The sequence below is a fragment of the Macrosteles quadrilineatus genome, unplaced genomic scaffold (genome assembly GCF_028750875.1).
Source record: "Macrosteles quadrilineatus isolate MER2022 unplaced genomic scaffold, UCM_ALF_1.0 Scaffold_3__2_contigs__length_128488019, whole genome shotgun sequence".
Lineage (NCBI taxonomy): Eukaryota > Metazoa > Arthropoda > Insecta > Hemiptera > Cicadellidae > Macrosteles > Macrosteles quadrilineatus.
The window spans coordinates 106,637,463-106,656,308 of record NW_026542596.1 but is presented as its reverse complement, the minus strand read 5'-3'; the positions used below and the strand labels follow the sequence as shown (position 1 = coordinate 106,656,308).

The following is an 18,846-nucleotide window of genomic DNA, read 5'->3' as shown; positions in this document are numbered from 1 at the left end:
AATCCAAAGCTGAATCTAGGCTAAGTTATGCCTGAACCAACTTTTATTTATTGAGAAGATTAAAGGTTACCGACTGACTGATAAAAACACTCTAAAAAGGTAATATTATGTAAATAAATATTTAGTTAAATAGTTAAATATTAGTGGATTAGTTAAATGTAAGTTTAAACATAGGCTAACTTTTAAGTAATAAAAAAATAATTAATTACATTACAGAAAAGGTTAAAATAAACTTAGTTTAGAAGGATGTTTCTTCCGATTGGATCAGTTTATATATTATCATTTGCCTACACAGGTTTAAATCACAGTTAAAACAATTATTTAATTAAATTTACATCTCATTAGTTAGATTCGTATTGACTGAAAACACCTATGCTTCTAACAAAACATTTACATTTACCAGCCTCAGAACGAAATCACCATTTTTCAGCACAACATTGACTTCTTGCAACTTAGGCCTAAATAAATAAACTTAAACTCACGTTGTAAACACATTTACTCAACACTGACAGTAGTTTGAAATACGACATATTTGACCAAACAAACACAGAAGACGATTAAGTTCCAGCCGGAGCAAGCCATTTTGACCTTTATGGCAAGGCAAGGTACTTCTTATTTTAACGTTGTAAAGTATCGGAAGTATGATATATCAGTAATAAAAAATATTTAATCTGAACACTTGTTCCACTGAGTGTTGGGTAATCAATTATAAGAAGCACAAAACGGAATCACGAGTGCAAAAAGTGATCTTACTGTCCAGTGTCCACCACTACTTCAAACGTTTGACAAGTTTCAGATCAGTTTAAAACTTTTAGGTTATGGTTATTCTGTATTTCCTTCCACACGAACACTAGAGTAGAGAGTAGAGAATGAGTGAGAGCGACTAGCGAGCATCAATTCCGATTGTCGATGTTTTCGAAACATCGATGTCTTTTCTATCGATGTTCGAAGTTGTTTGTTTACATCGATGGTAGATTACCGAACCGATGATTTGGTTTGTTACATCGGTCTTTTAGGCCAAAAAAAGTAATGAAATACAGTATTGATGTTTTCCGTAACTGAATTGTATTGGTTTTAGGTTAATTGGCTGTTACAGTGCAGAGAACAGACGAGAAACTCGGAACAAACATCGATGTGATCGATGTTTTGGCTCCGAAAGCATCGATTTTATCGGTAGATCGGTACTCGGTAGAGATGGGCGTTATAACATAACAGGATGAATAACAGTGTTGCGGCCACGGCAACGTTATCGCGGCAACACGTTGCGGAGAACTCCCTGTTATTATAATAACGTATCTATCTACACAATGTTGCAGGAAAGCCGCGCGGACAACGAAAACGAAAACATGCATTGCCATTAGTGCCGTTGCCGTAACGCTACCAGAGCAACGATAACTTCTGAAACGAACTAGAATAACCACTGAGCTATAATTCTAACTGGAGGTAGCACCATTAGTCAATGGTAGCACTGAATGTCAAAGATGCGTGTCGCCAGCCGCCATGTTTGCGTGAGGTGTGAGTTATAAAGAAGCCATGTTATTGGATGAAAAAACTCACTGCCATACAAACCTAGTTATAGAAGCCATGTCATTGGATGAAAAAACTCACTGCTATACCAACCTAACAAAATTAGCGACACGCTTTTGACAGACTTCTGCCATGGCAGTGCTACCTCCAGTTATAATTTTAGCTCAGTGAGAATAACGCATCCTGTCTGGGCCACGCCCGACTCCCGACTACAACTGAAAACTGAACTGATCAACCGACAACGATAACTGAACGCCGCAACACGTTATTGGGCAGCTGCGTTATCGTTATAACCGTTGCCGGAAAACAACGATAATTCTCATCTCTAGACTACTCGGCTGACGTCGGTTACGATCGGATTTGACCTTGAATAAACTACGCAATCGTTCCTGTTCGTGGCATGGCAACAAAACTTTTTATCTTGACACTCCCACTTTGACGTTTTATCTCGGTGTTCATTTCGAGAATGGTTTTAATACGGAGTATTTGATTCAGCACATTTAGGGGTTTTGGCTGAATTATTAATAATGATTTTGAGAATTCATGGTCCAATGGCGAAATTCACGCATAATTCACGCACTTTTTCATGGTCACCTAAATTCACGCATAATTCACGCTTTTCAAGGTTTTCATGGCTGGTGGCAACCCTGAGCTAACCTGAAGGCAAGTGAGCGCAGCGAACGAGCTCCAACCCAAAGGTGAGTGAGCGTAGCGAACGAACTTCAACCTGGAGGCGAGTTAGCGTAGCGAACGAGCTAACCTGAAGGCAAGTGAGCGCAGCGAACGAGCTCCAACCTAAAGGTGAGTGAGCGTAGCGAACGAGCTCCAACCCAAAGGTGAGTGAGCGTAGCGAACGAACTTCAACCAGGACGTGATTGAGCGATGCGAACGAGATCATCTTGAAAATTAAACGTAACGGTACATTCTTTCCATCGGTCTGTCTTAGGGGAAACCTATAACTTAGACGATACGAAGTTCGCCGGGTCAGCTAGTATCTATATATTAATTTGAAACTGTTTTTCTTTGTCATAGCTATTTTGAGAGAACGGCTGGTCGTAGAAACTCGGTAGGGGTCTAAAGAAAGGTCTTGGTCTGTAGATGAGCCATCAAAAGAGAAACGTGGTAAATTCCCTCGGGGCTCTGCCCCAGTGGCCTTTAAAGTCCCATCCCATGTTATTCTTATGGAGGAAAACGGGGTTTTTGTCACAGCTAATTTGAGAGAACGGCTGGGTGTAGAAACTTGGTAGGGGTGTCTAAAGAAAGGTATTGGTCTGTAGGTGAGCCCTCAAAAGAGAAACGAGGTAAATTTCCTTGGGGCTCTGCCCCAGAGGCCTTTAAAGTTCACTCAGCAATTGTATTTACATTATGACCATATGGATAATTTTACACTACCAGCTATTAATGAACCAGCTGTTAATATTAAAATTGTATTCAAATGTCTACTGAAACTGTCAAAATTAAATGTTTACATTATTATTTATGATTTTAAATTGATTCTCCACTGCATGACAAGTTTTTTATAGTTTCTACAAAATGATGAATTTATGATTAGTTTTAAATGTTTTGTTCAAAAATCTATGCTTTATTGATCTTAGAAAATTTTAAATTATGAAATAAGTGTGACATATCATTTTCAAAGGAACATATTATTATTCCTTATTGGGTTATCTTATACATATTGTAAGGTTGAAATTCAAGAAAGAACACCAGAAATTCATTTATTGGTATGAAAGTTTTCGATAATCGTGTTGAAAATTGTGTCATAGATGAGTAACTTACGTTGAGGATGAGAGCTGTGTTCAAGTTTTGGAATAGACTAACTACGGAGTATGTTTCATCTATGGTTTTGGTGAAGTAGGTGAACTAATGTCAATTCAGGTATTTAAAAAAAGTGTAGACCTACAGGGTTTTTACTTTGATGTACACATGTAGCTAGGTCGAACAATGCATCTAAACCTCACTACATACAAAACATTCGGAAACACAACAGTGTCATCACATCTCATCGCAATTGCATGATTTGTTATCAAGGCTGGACTAGGTTATGGATTTAGTTCTGCAAATGTTCAAGATTTGTGATCAAATTTCCTGCAATTATGGTTCATTCCATCCACGAAAAACATGCACAGCTTTATGTGGTCGATATGGCCAGGCAAAACTACCCCATAAGTTAATGAATTATCAAGTAAGAACAGGATGATTAAATACATGGGTCGATGTGGCAAGAGAAGGAATTAAAATTGCTTAGATCGAAGTAAGAATGTTACTGCTATCTGGAGAATCAGATATTTTTATCAAATACAAAAAAAAAACTTATTTAAATGGTGATAAAATTCTGTATTTTTATGACCAAAGATGAAGATTTACTTATAAATCTGGATACAATCTGAATGATTTTTCTAAAGCAGATGGAATTAGTTGTTAGTATAAATATTGACTCTTTCCGTAACATGATAGACTAATTATATGAACTCATTCTCCCATATTAAGCTTTTTTGAAGGCTTTGACTTAAAACAAACTCATGAACGAACAATTATAAAGACTCCTAAAAAACCTTTTGGGCAACCTAAAGCCGATAAAAAGGTAGGAAATATTGTGTTAAACGAATTCAACAATCACGTTTTTTAGGGAACACAATCGTCACACTTATTATTATGCTTATCCTCCCTTCATTTAAATAAGATTTTAATGACTTCACTCTATCTATCGCAGTTAGCTGAATTTACATAAAACCTCAAGATTAACCGTCGATTTCGACGGGGTTCCACTAGTAAAGGAATAAATTTAATTAATGTTATTTATAAATACCAAGTACAATAAAAAAGAAGATACCCAATTAATTTTTAAACACTTTGCAATTAATTTTTGTCTGGCTTTGAAATGGGATTATGGATCTACAAGGCCAATGTTCTTTTCAACAAATTGGAAAATATCAAAGTGTAAAAAAGATATAAAATGAATGAGTCAAGAATATTTCTAAGGTACAAGAGAAGATATATCAGTGAAAGGAGAATTGGTTACTATTGATGCTATTGTATTTATTACCGCCAGGCAGTGAGACGGCCGCGGAGGTGGGTGTCCGCTTGGTGAGTCTACAGTTGTAGCAGTAGGCAGTCTCTACCAGCGCCAGTTCGTCTGGACTCTCCGCCTCGAAAATAGGCTTAGCTTCACCAGGCGTACTGCGGGGCGAACTATTTGTAACTCCTACCACAAACAACAAAATATTGCAAAAGTTATCACAATTTACATATTCATATAACTTTACCAGTATGATGTATATTAACAATTTGAAAAAATATTCTAATGATGGAACAACTTGAACTTAAAAACCCAAGAAACAATCCTGCGATACAAAAAAGAAAATAATTTAATAAAAAATCAGTAAACTGAATGTTTTTCCTACAATTAGGTATCACAACTTTTTTGACCTGTAAATAAAGGTATATTACTGGTTACAAAATTAAATCCTTAAGCAACAGGTCAGTTTTGAAACTTCACAAATACAAATAAAAATAGTTTTAACAGAAAAAGTTTTCATTTAGTTTGCGGAAGAACATAAAAACAATTAACAAATAAAACACAAAGAAATATCCATTATTGATATCTCCTTCTCCATTATAGAAATTTCATGGCCTAACTGAAAATACAGATTGTTTGTAGATTTAATTTTTTACTTTTTAACTTTGGATAAACGTTAGTTAAAAAAAATCCATACTAACTGTATTCTTGGCACAATTTATGAATAATGTAGTCTACTGAATGAATATGGAGTATTTTATTTAAGCAATAAAAAGTAGGTTAAAAATAATTCACACCGTTTTTACTGGAGCTAAGTTTCCTGCTGACAACACCAGACAGGATGGAAGGCACGTTGAGCAGTCTGGGTCGCAGAGGAGACTGTTTAACAGGGTTGGCGGGGAGAGGGGCGAGAGGGAGAGGAGACGCAAGACATTCCCCGCTCGGTATCCTGACCAGGGTACTCCTAACCTCCATACTGCCATCTGCCATCTCCCGTACCTTGGAATAAACAAGTGAAATACTGATCATTTCATTGACTTTTAAAAACAAAAGTAGACATTCCATCAATATGGGCAAGCTAGATAGCCAATGTTTTTGTTACTTAAAGTTTATGTGACATAAAATACACGCTTACAATAAGTTCCTTTAGTTGAAAACTTATTGCAAAGTAATTTAAATCAGTACAATCTGATAGTGACTCAATTCAACTACAAAACTGGCTGCAGCTTAAATATGTGATTGGGAATGTGTTGATATAAGGTCTTACGGTGCCGTAGTTTTTATATGCACTATAATATATAGATGAGCGTGTACTCTAAATAAAACGACACTTTGTGTAATTTATGAGTACACCGTGTTATTAATTAAATTTCAATAATCATTGTAATTATTAAAGCTCTAGTCATTTATGATAAATTTTCAGTTATCCGTCTATCTATTGAACCGTCATAGTCCCGATCCCATAATTGAAAATTATTAGAGGTTGAATTTTTTACTAAGATTTTAGCTGTGACACAAATTTTTCATATTTTGATCAGTTGATTAATGTACCTTGAACGCTTGTTCTGTGTCACCCAGTAGTGGTGTAGGCGAGGGGGTGATGGACCGAGACTCCGCCAGTCTCCTGTACCTAGAGGCGGACGGTGCCCCGGGGTAACTAGCTTGTGTCTTGAGGAAGTCACCTCTATTGGTATCGTCATCCCCGTGACTATCTATCACTCCACTTGCGTTCATCTGTACCCACAAAAACATTCATTATTATACAGTAGAAAAAGATACAAGAGGTTGGCGGTTTTTTTAACCTTGCATTAGCCCGTCCACATAGACTACAGATCTGTGCGTGGAAAGTATCCAGCAAAGCAAGGGATGTGCCGGTACAGTACATAGGTGAACTGTACTGATAAAATGTTTGCGGCAGTAACCAGGATCCCAATATACGACATCACTGCCTTGAGCCTGAAGTCTGTGACACTACCAACTGAGCCACCGACTCACCGATTGTTTGTTATGACTAAGGTAAGATCCAGGGAAGCATTTAAGGACTTTCCATTATTTAATGCGTAGATTCACAATGGTTAATAAATAACAATAAAGCACTACTAAAACAACAACTTAAGTACAATAGCTAATTACTTATTACAAAGGTTGATACAAAAAGAGTGTACAAAATAACAAAAGCTTACAGGAACTTAAACAGTTATGTAGATCTTAATTAAAACAAAATAAAAATAGAATGAGACATCTTCAATGTAAAACTGTAACATGCACTTCACAACTAACTGTATCACAACAAAAACAGTCTATAAGAGACGAAAGAAAATTGTAGTAGCTTGTACGGTATTACTTTTTCTCAGTGATATTGATATCATACTGTAAAACCTATTAGATCCGGTATACACATAAACAAATTATCAGATAAACCGATTTTACAGATTTTTTCGATGTAAACAGTAAAAAACGCCTCCAAAAAGTATCTGCAATACCCGCAATACAGGAGCGCATTGATGTTGAGTTGGTTTTTCAAAGGCGCTTTAATTTTTTTGTTTAATAATGTTGTTTCGAAAAAGTCTCAGAGCAAATTAAATGTTACAAAAAACTAACAAGATTTGTTTAATCTCGAAAATTTGAGATTTGTCAATTCCTAAATAATTCAATGACATTATTTTTAAATCCCATAAAAAAAAACTTAAATCAATCTGGCACATCTGATCTACAAATGTTTGTTTTGTTTGTTGTTGGTTTAGAAAAATTTCCTAATGCATTTGGTGTTCACTGCAAAAGAATGCTAAAAGCTAAAAAACAAAAATTTGTGTAATGTAAGTTAGATTTTTTGTTTCAAAACTTACCTGTATTGTGCATCATAGCTAACGTTTTACTAAAATAGTGTGAGTAAAATGATATTAAACCTAATTTGATTTTAAGAAATGAATAGTCACTATTTAAGGCTTCACTTAGGATCAAACTGGTAACATCTAGTACAACTGTTCATAACGTTACGAGTGGGATTTTACGCAGCAATCTCACAATACTTACAATATCTACATGAGGATGCCTGGCAATGACGACAGTGTTACACAGAGCCATCACTATCATGAACTCTTGTACTTGAGGTAACGTACACAGATCTGCAGACAGCTTACTGTTGATACACAACGGCTGTGGCTTGCTCACCTGGACAATATCACTTCATGTAGCTTCTGAACAATCGTTGTAGTAAGTTAAAACCATTGAGATATAGATTATAAACTGGAGTCACTACTCTATGGCTAAACGTTAGAGAAAAACGTGCCACTGTTTTGGCTGGTTTGTTTTTGGTGTTTCGTGTTGTTAGGTTGGCCGTGTGATCGGTTGGTGGGATGCTGTCAAATAATTCCAATTCATTCTAACCTAACCATACTATTTATTTGGGGTTATGTTATTCGTTATTTCAAGGACTTGTATCAAAAACCTATTTAAGTTATTGCACGTTAAAACCTCTGTATTTAAAGTTATTTTGAAACATTATAAATTGTTTTTGTTTGAAAGTAAATAAATACCAACCTATTTACCTTTTTTTCAAGCTATGTGGTGAAAATAGGCTAGTCAAGTTTCCTGGTTTGGAGATATTGGTTTAGGCCAATAGCCCTATGGCATTTGATTAAATAACAACCATCGTTTTATGATCTTGTTAAAATGGGTTGCTCTTGCTCGTAAAATAAAAAAAAAAAAAACTTATATTGCAATCATAATGTTGAGTCGGCAGATTTTTGTTTACTATCATCAACAAAACAGGATGACGCCATCTTGATTTTGCCTCTAATTTGACAAGTCCCACCAACCCGATCACGCGGCCAACCTAACAAAACGAAACTCTGAAACAAAACCAGCAAAAACAGTGGTACGTTTTTAAAACACAGAGTGGTTACTCCAGTTATTATTATAGCTCAGTGGTTAAAACAAACTATAGGAGTGCAATATCAACACATTGTTACATTTAACCTTAGACTTCAACCTACCAACTCACCATACTACAAGGTTTCAACAGCCCATCTACGCCGGAGCAAGACTGTTCCGAAGACCAAATCAAGCAAGAAGAGTCTAAACACTGGTTGCTCTCACGCCCTTTTTATTCCAACGATGATTTCAAGGACTGGGAGGATAGCGTTTTGTAAAGCAAGACTAAATGTGACCTATCTTAAATGACACCAAATTCAATCATCATGATTGTAAAGTGAAGAATTTCACACTCTCTCTCTCTAACGTTCTTGTCACTAAGATGATGAAAACTAAGTGTTTGTAAAGAAAACGGTTATAAAATCTTGTTTGTCAAAACATGATTTTTTTAAACAATTTTTGTTGTTTAGATATTTTCATCAAATTACAAATTATAAAAAATCACGATTAATATTGCCAGTTGGTCGCTTTAAAAAAAAAAAATTTTTGTTAACTTTGTTAAATTGTATATATTTGGAAATGTACTATAACTGTGTCACAAAAAGTATTATCTTGTGTGGTAGTTACAAACTTTTCTCTTCTTTACTTTATGGACAGGTCCTAAGACTTTGGGAATAATACATAGTCCCGATTTTGGGGGAAGGTTTATGCTTAGGTTTCAGGTTTCAGGATTTGTTCCAACCGTCAGCAATTCTGCCAAGTTTCCAAGTGACGATGACGTGATCCACAATCTAGCCAGGATCATAAGTGTCAATAATTATGTCTCCACCATACGGGAGATGTTCACTATTTTGTCACTGATGATGATGTCTTCGCCATCAAGGGAGATGTCCACTGTCCACAATTTCTTCGCTATTGGAGGAACTATTAAAATGTTTACGCAGACGTAGCAGATGAGAATTATTTTGCCACTTTTGTAGGAAGCCATGATAATGTCTCCACAATTGCGGGAAATAAGATAACAGTGTATAGTCATGATGACATTGTGTTAAATACACACTTCAAAGTTTATGATTACTAAAGGTACTACTTTTTTTCTATTGGTAACCATTGGAGACTTGCCTTAAAGCTTTACATAGTTCTTTAGAATTCTGTAATAGTGGGCCCATTCCTGTTTGTGAGAAGAGTCTGGTTATCAATGTATTTTTACTCTTTGTTGGTTTTTACATGACATAGCAATAAAAACTGAGTTTGTTTGTCATTATTGTGATTTGCAGGAGTTTACTCAAGGATTTTTTTAAAACAAACTAAAGTACTCCTTCTTACACAGGAAGAAAAATTCCAACCCAAAAATTTAGGATGGAAATAAAAGTCTTGTCTTGTTCAGAACCAAAAGTACCAACCATTTTTTTCTATGAAGGAATATATAGGATGGAGAGGACATAGCTAACTCACCTGATGAAAGGTTGCAGACGAGTCAAAGAACACATAAAACACACACATTTAATAATACTTGAGATTTCGCCTCTTTCAGAGGCTTCTTCAGAAGTAGGCCTAGATGGCAGTTACAAGAACAACCCCCTCAAATACTAATTCTAGTTTCCAGGGCTTACATTTCGACCCATCCCCAAGTGTACCTATGAATACTTCATTATTTTAAGGTCCAAGTTCACTTATTGTTCTTGTAACTGCCATCTAGGCCTACTTCTGAAGAAGCCTCTGAAAGAGGCGAAATCTCAAGTATTATTATGTGTGTGTTTTATGTGTTCTTTGACTCGTCTGCAACCTTTCATCAGGTGAGTTAGCTGTGTCCTCTCCATCCTATATATTTATATTTTAATCCAAGCTAAATGCTTTTTCCTAAAAGCATAACCTTTCTATGAAGGAAGTAACTTTTGTAATTTTTCCCCACTCAATATAGTAGTATAATAGTATAGTTGAACAATTTATTGAGTTAGACAGGTGCTTACTGGAATGTGGTCAACAGGGGGGTGGTTGTAGTCGACGCCGGCCACTGTGCATCTCCTGAACAACATCTTGTTCTCAGTCAGGGTTCCAGTCTTGTCTGAGAATATGTACTGTATCTGGAACACCAATAAGCATTTAAAACTAGCTTTTTCCAACTATGAACACACAACGAACAAGATTTGAGAATAAATTTTAGATTTGATAGGAAAACAGATTTATGTAAACTAACTTTTTTATATTTAAAGCTATTATCACGACCATAACCTGAAATTTTTAAACTTTCACTTCTGGTGCTGATTAAGAAATAGTAAAGAAACAATGGTTTTAGTCTGCCAACCAATATGTCTACCAGGGGAGACAGAGTGCATAGGATATTTTAAGATCAAGAATAAGACAGAAACCTTCCCCGGACATGTGTGTATGAATGAATGAATTATATTTATTGGTACAAAGCGTCAAAAAATATTACAGGATGTATGTACAGGTGCTTTGTCATGAATACAATTGTTTTTATACAAGTTGTCTCTTATACCAAGGGAAAACAAATTCATCCTTCAACCGCGCATTAAATTTACACAGATTATAATTAAAAATAGACTATGTTTATAAATAATAATAAAATTCAACACTTTAATATAGCACAGGGAAAATTCAACAGTAATTATAACAGAGGATAAAACTAAGCTTACGACTATTTAACATAGTCTCAATTAAACTAAATATTAAATTATTAAATATTAAATATCTAAATTAAATTAAAAATTAAATGGTCTCAATTAATATAAACAATATAAAACATTTTAGTATCAACAGGGTTTTAACAAGTCCCAAGGTGTAACAAATTCCAAAAGTTTCATATTAATCAAGTGGACGGTTTGGTAATCTATAAAGGACATAGATACAAATAGGAATTAGGAATTTAAATACTGGTTTAGCAATGTTACAGTCTTTTAAAAGTCAAAGATAGTAAGTCACAGGGAAGTTTTTAAAAATATGCCCCTATAGGAAAATTAAATGTTGAACCAATCTGATAGACTGACCTGGCCCAGCTCCTCTGTGATGTTGAGGGCTCGACACTCGAGTCGCTTGTCTGTCAAGGGATCGTACAGTTCTACATTGTTGTTGATGTGGTACACCTGCAGCATCTTAGTACATTCCACCGTCACGTACAGGGATAACGGAATCATCACCTGGAGAGATTAATGACTAGTTGTGATAACAGTCTAAAACAAGTAATAAAAACAATGAGAAAGAAGGAGACTGAGCCTAGCAAAAATGGGGAACTAAGTGAGAGCAGGTTTGGACGGAATATCATCAACTGAAGATCTGAGAGATAGAGGAACTTTGTATTTTGATTTTGAATCACCTACTTAAACATGTGTGGTTTTGAGATTAAGAGTAAGAGTATGGTTTGTTCTTAAGAGCCTTTTCTAGTCCGTTAAAAAAAATTCAAGAGGAAAAAAACACAATATTAAACATACTTCTTAATAGATTTAAGGATGTAACAAGGGCCTAGGTTTTAAGGATTTTCTTTGTGAGGATAGCAGAATCTGAATCATAAATCTATTATTCATGATTTATACAGAGAAAATACAGAATGGAGTCAGCAGCAGGCTTACCACAATGGAAAAAAGTCCAAGCTGATACAGGATAAACAACACTTTACTCTATATACACAATATTAGAATATTTAACTGTCACTGACAGCATTTTCAACTAAGGAAGAGAGAGTTTTCTTTAGATCCCCTCCTCCTAGATTTGCCATCCCTGTGGATCAGGTGGAGACAATTAGGATATGTTTCTTTCGAGGTTGATTTGTTGTTTCCTATTTACTTCTGCAGTATCTAAAAGAAAATTGAACAATTTCTTCAAAATTCTGCAGTCCCTATTTAAAAATCAAGTAAAGGTGTGACAGCTAAAATATCACCTGCAAGATGATAATAAACGTCCAGAACGTCAGCATTCCTTCGACGTTGGCCGAGCCGCTGGTCAGCAGAAAGGGAACGTCGTCGAATGGCAGGGTGAATGTCTTGAGCCACGAGCGACTGCCCAGGGCACCAATAAGACAGAACACCACCAGTATCACCACACACCACATGATGTCTCCGTTCATCTGCCGCTCCAGCGAGGACCGTTTGTACCTCGGCCCGTTGTTGTTCAGCATCGCCTTTGTCTCATGACCTACAAAAGATATATTGTAACTCATTATTCCCAATAAAGATAGCTATAAAATCAAATTAACCCTTTGTACCCCAGAAACATAATTTACACCCAAATCACAACATGTTCAAATCTACTACCTAACACTCTGCCTCACTAACAATACTGTTAAGTGGTACACAAAGCCCAAAGCATACTTATACTTTGACACCCCTCCGTTTTCCATACTGATATTTAAAATCAGTGCAACTCTCTCTGTAGGAGACAATACCTACAACGAATTAATATTAGTACAGATTACAATTTCTATTTTTTCACAACTTTTCTTTTACTAATCATGATATAAACAATGTAATCGTTTTTTAATCACATTAGCCCACAATCACTAACACTAAAGACCAAACAAAGAACAGATATACATTAACTACAACATTTAAGAGAAGGCCTACTCAGATATGTGGGGGAAAATGTGGACAAGTCGCAAGCAATCAACAAGTTATTTCAGTGTAGTTAATTGTTTTACTCTTACTGATATGAAAAGTTACCTGCATAGACGACGATGCCCTCTACAAAGTCAGTGTTTTTGAGGATACATTCACGCAACACAAGGTTGTCCGTGCCAACAGGTACTCGCTCTCCCGACGGGTGAACAATAGCACCGTGGAAACGGTAGATCTTGGTGGTGGGGGCGTCAACCTCAACAACACTGCGAAACAGCTGCGGAGAAAACACCTCTTGCTGCAACAAAGTGTAAGTTACTACAAAATTTAATTTTACATGATGTCTTTAGTATTTGCTTGAAAATCTTTTACTATACTGTAGAATCATCCGTAATGTGCACAGATTATCTGTTATTTATAAGAAAAATTAATTACATTTCAAAATTTGTGAGTTATCACCAAGTGTATTTTTGAGAGTAGGGGTATAATATTTTACTTTTGGTTGTTACTAAAATAAAATTTACAAAATAATGTACTCTATAACTTTTCCACTGTTGCTATTAGTTTTAGTGGTTAAAATAATCAAATGAGATATTTTATTTCAATGGCTTTGACAAAACTGATGAAACAGCTGATCAGTAGTAACAAAGCTACACAGATCATCTCACATCATTCTACACTCGTCCCCTACACTCATATTCGGGTTAAAATACGCACCTAGGTGGCGTCTCCATCTCAATTGATAATTGTTGAGGATTTTATATAGTATTGCTTTGCTTAATGCTATATAATCAAATATCTTTTTAATGTGTCTTTTAATATCAGCTGCTTGTGATTATTATTATGTTGTCCTAATATGTTCACAGTTTGAAGTGTTAATGTTTTAATATCTTTCCTTTTACATCAATTATTAATAAAGTATTTTATTCCCTCATTTCATCAGGTTATGGGCCCAGAAGACGTTTTTGATATAATTCATTTTGAATATGTATAAAACTACATTAACCCTTTCAGTGCTAGGCCAATAATTCATATTTTGTAAGACTTTTTTGTTTGCCTTTTAATTCCATTACCTGTTGTTGAATTTTAACTGTCATGTTGTCACTATTTTATTAATTAGGCTAATTTTGAATAATAACACAATAAGAAAATATATAAGAAAGATAAATCCCCCTATTTGTAGTAAACATTAAATAAAACTTAGTTTTTGTTGTAATTTTCCTGGTTTTCCTATACATTTTTATGTTCTGATAGCATTATTTGAAACCAAAATCTCATAAAATCAAACGACATATAGTTTACAATGTAATATTGAATTTAACCTTGATTTAGTTGGACGAGGTTATCGTAATATAGCCATTTTAGGGAAACTAATGTTTTGCAGCAAAGTCTCAGGAACACATTTATGATCACTGTTGTGTTTAAACTAAAAGATTGCATCTAAATAGTCCGTGACTAGCTGGTGCTGCTACCTAGTAACACATTGAACAACCATCTACAGCGCCATCTGTTCGCAATCGTCGGCGACAGCTTAAATACCGGGTTTTGACTCCCCAGTCTTCAAGCACAGATAGCCGAGAAGGCTAGGGCGTGTGTCACTTGGCCAGTGTCATTCGTCTGCTCGGGTTCGAATCCCGTCCTGTGTGGCAAATAATTGGTGACCTGTGTGTTTGTAGCGATATACTACAACCACTGGGGCATAGTGAGGTGTTCATAATCCTTGGTTTAGACATACACCTCAAAATCATCGGATTGGGCGAATCTTTTAGCTAAGTGGTTGATAGTGTATCCTATGAACATGCAGGTCATCAATGGCCGTTTTGCTATTTTTTGTTAAAATAACCTTCCTCTCTATATCCCTTAGAGATTTTTTAAAACAACGATATATCGTTTCATAGCACTGAAAGGGTTAAAATGAAGAATTCTGGACTGATTGTGTTTGGTAAGATTTCTAGGCTTATGAACAATATTTTGTTACCTAATTTCTTGAACTGAATTTTTATGTTGTTTGACCTAAAATGGAAACTACACAAGAAAACACTAATACAACTCATACTATTACACCTACCTCAAGTAATACAGGATTGTCTAGTATGACAAATATTATAATGGGAGGAAATAGTAATGTTGAACGTCTAGAGGGTGTTTTAAATTATAACAATTGGAAGTTTTCTATGAAAATGGCCTTAATAATTGACGGACATGGGACTTAAAGACTCAGATTAAATAATAAAAAAAAAAGATGTTTGATTAAGGGGAAATGTTGAAGATTTTATATAGTATTGCTTTGTTTGATGCTATATAATCAAATATCTTTTTAATGTGTCTTTTAATATCAGCTGCTTGTGATTATTATTATGTTGTCCTAATATGTTCACAGTTTGAAGTGTTAATGTTTTAATATCTTTCCTTTTTACATCAATCTATATATATAAAAGGCAAAGCCCTCACTGACTCACTCACTCACTCACTCACTCATCACTAATTCTCCCACTTCCCACTTACCTAGAAGGCTGAAATTTGGTAAACTGATTCTTTAGGCATTAAATAGGAAAACTAAGTGGTTTTTATTCTGATCGGACTCTCGGGCTCCGCCCCAGTGGCTCTGGAGTTTCCCATGTTAACCTAAAGAGTACTCATATTTAAATCGAATTAATGAATCTTAACAGCTGTTTCAATTAAACAAGTTGGTTCTGTTCTATGATGTTAAATAGCATTAAAGTTACAAGGATTACCAACAGAGTGCAGCACTATTATTTTTTTTAATATTTCACAACAGCTAATTTGAAACCAAAAGTGAGTGAGCGTAGCGAACGAACTTCAACCCGGAGGCGAGTTAGCGTAGCGAACGAGCTAACCTGAAGGCAAGTGAGCGCAGCGAACGAGCTCCTACCGTAAAGGTGAGTGAGCGTAGCGAACGAACTTCAACCAGGACGTGTGAGCGCAGCGAACGAGCTCCAACCTAAAGGTGAGTGAGCGTAGCGAACGAACTTCAACCAGGACGTGATTGAGCCATGCGAACGAGCTCACATATGAATTGTAAACGGGGCAAAGCCCGCGGGTACAGCTAGTTATTAATAAAGTATTTTATTCCCTCATTTCATCAATAATGGTAAAAACTGTTGACGATAATGATTTGGTATGATTCAAAGACTGAGTAAATATTATGTTATAGTGTATAGATGAGTTGTTAATAAATTTATTTAAAGTACAGTAGTATAAAATTTAATCTGTAATAATATAGCCTACATTGAGATAAAGATTTAGGTCTTACGAACAATGATAACATCTTTTATTTCTGCTTGCAAATATTCAAGACAACCCTATTTCAGAAGTCGATTTATGAATTTAACTGAAGTTCATTCTTCTCAATTATAATAATTTCACTCAAATAATTTTGTTTAACTCGTTAACAAGTCACCCTCCAACAACATAATGCTTTTCAGTAATATAAGTAAATTAATTTACAATTTATAATTAGTGTGTTGGTGGTTTTCGTAATTTTTATTCCTAGTTAAAAGTAATGTTTTTGTTGACATTGTTTTGTGCGTAATTTTTTTACAATTGGGGTCTACTTTTCATATAATTTATGTAACACTTATATAAATAGGAGGAGTGATTAATACTATTGTTATTTGTCACAAGGGAACCCAATATTACTGAACAACACTTTTTCAACCAATGGATGGACAGAGGAGGAAAAGACAATCACCCACTTCACTATTCAGCCTCTGATATTTATGACTTCAATATTTATTTTAGGTTAATGTTGTAGGCAGGACCTTTACCTCGCACATGACTTGGTAGTTCATGGGGAAAAAAATTATTAACGGATTAACATGTTTAGTTGTAATCGATCCGACCTAGTTGTCCACTGCATTACAACATTGAACATTGGTAATTCCAAACTTAGTAGTTCTAAGCTATATTTCCAGAATGTCATGTATAGCTTCCAGTAATTATATAAATAATTTGCGTGATTTAGTTTAATACTTTCTTTCTTATTAAATGGCGACCATACGAAGTAGGTATTTTAAGCCAAGTATGAAGATGCAAAGTTAAGTATGGAGATGAGTGTAGGATGAGTGGCGCGATCTTGTAGTCTTCTTAGTGACTAAGGCCTAACAAAGCTACACTAAACAACGACACTGGAATTTGTGTGTGTATTCCTCAGACACAGCTGTTAATTAGTCCATACAGCTAATGGTAACTAAGGAACCTACAGTTTGTAGTGGAATCCGAACTACATTTTTGCCTTAGTATATACAAATTGGTCTAATTATCAGGATAGTACTGCGGATAGTCCTAGTACTCACTCGTGTGGATGTTAATCCACACCAGGGAGTCTCGTATCCACAGTGCATGCCTATAAATATCCACAATTCGTGACCTCCTAGTAGCTGGATTACAGGACGACGCCACCTGTCCCAGTCTATGTCTTAGTTACAGGTAGTCTTATGTCTGATACATCAGACTATGGAATTCAAAAGGTTAATCAATGAATATCACTCGTTGACAAAATTATCAATTGCTATTGTACTGACTGTCTTGATTAAACTTTCTAGACTTTACCTTCTCAACGAAGCCCCTGGCCACCTGCCGCTGCTTCAAGTTGCTCTCCCCATCAAGGTCACAGGTGTCTATGTAGCACAGTCCCTGGGGGTCGCTACTCCGCAGCAGCAGTACGTCTGCTGGGATCACCTCGTTGTTGGACAGATGCAGAAGGTCTCCTACTCTCACGTCCTTCCATGGCAACTTCTTGTATCTCTCCTCCTCACTGCGCCAAAACAAACTACTTAGCAACACGACACATATTGAATGTAACACAGTCCCTGGGGGTCGCTACTCCGCAGCAGCAGTATGCCTGCAGGGGTCATTAGCTTCCAGTTTTGCTAAAGCAACTACTTTTTCGAAAACCCTTCAGTAATCTTTGCATTAAATTATAAACTGTGGGGTTAAATTTCATTTTGATCCTTGATGCAAATTATATTGTAAATTGTTTGTAAGTTGCTTAAATTGTTTTGGTTTGTTTTGTTAATAAAATAAATTTAACAAAAACACAATTATTTTGATGTTCCGCCATTTTGTTAGAGTGGTCAAAACTAAGTGGAATTTTTTGGAATTTTTTTTTTTTTACCTATGGCCTACTTTTTTAAATTTGTGTTTGTTATAATTATGAAGTTTCATGTTTATAGCGTGTTGGGCACATCTGGTATATTAATTCAAAAATAGCAACCTGTTTGTGGTACACCCTATGTAGGTATTTTTTAATTACTGTAGTAAAATTTTAATAGAATTAAACAATTAAAGCCATTTTAAAGCTATGTCACTCTTATCACTTTGATCCTGAGGCCTAACACGATGAGTCAACAATGCGGGTGAAAGTATATTGATTGGTGGCAGGTGTATTTAAATGTGAGGGCGTGATTAGATGACCATCATTCTTGCAGTAAAAAAATTATAAGGAAAAAGTTATCAGAAAACAATTATTATTTTGTTTAATAGAGTAATGATTATGTTAAAGTAGGTTTTTTTGTACAATAAATAATTACAGCTAAGAAAAAAATTGCATTTAACATCATTATTTTTGTTTTCTTCCAAATTACCAGAGGTTTATTTTTACATTTTTTCAATGAAACTGTTGAAACCGTAGTCTATGTTTCTACAGAACATGAACTTGATGATAGAAAGTATGATTGATAAATAGACAAATTATAAGGTTTTATGGATCCAGAATCGATCTTTCCCACAACTAGAACAGTTAATTTGTATATCTTGGTTTTAATTGTTTGTTTTTTAAAAACATCATTAACCTTTTTGCCTTGTTTCAAATAAACAGTTCTTTCCCTGGTGTTGTTA

At 35.3% G+C, this 18,846-nt stretch overlaps 1 protein-coding gene across 3 annotated transcripts in view; it reads right to left on the bottom strand.

The window, feature by feature from the left end:
• Positions 1 to 18,846, bottom strand: part of LOC128988441 (phospholipid-transporting ATPase VD) — a 55,948-nt gene that overhangs the window by 22,236 nt on the left and 14,866 nt on the right. For all 3 annotated transcript variants that reach the window (XM_054409723.1, XM_054409724.1, XM_054409722.1), the window contains exons 4-12: positions 17,560 to 17,764; positions 13,093 to 13,285; positions 12,315 to 12,568; positions 11,428 to 11,577; positions 10,390 to 10,503; positions 7,580 to 7,717; positions 6,098 to 6,280; positions 5,344 to 5,545; positions 4,574 to 4,732 (exon numbers count right to left, since the gene is read on the bottom strand). In XM_054409723.1, the coding sequence (XP_054265698.1) occupies positions 4,574 to 4,732; positions 5,344 to 5,545; positions 6,098 to 6,280; positions 7,580 to 7,717; positions 10,390 to 10,503; positions 11,428 to 11,577; positions 12,315 to 12,568; positions 13,093 to 13,285; positions 17,560 to 17,764 (1,598 nt within the window). The remainder of the gene's footprint in view (positions 1 to 4,573; positions 4,733 to 5,343; positions 5,546 to 6,097; positions 6,281 to 7,579; positions 7,718 to 10,389; positions 10,504 to 11,427; positions 11,578 to 12,314; positions 12,569 to 13,092; positions 13,286 to 17,559; positions 17,765 to 18,846) is intronic.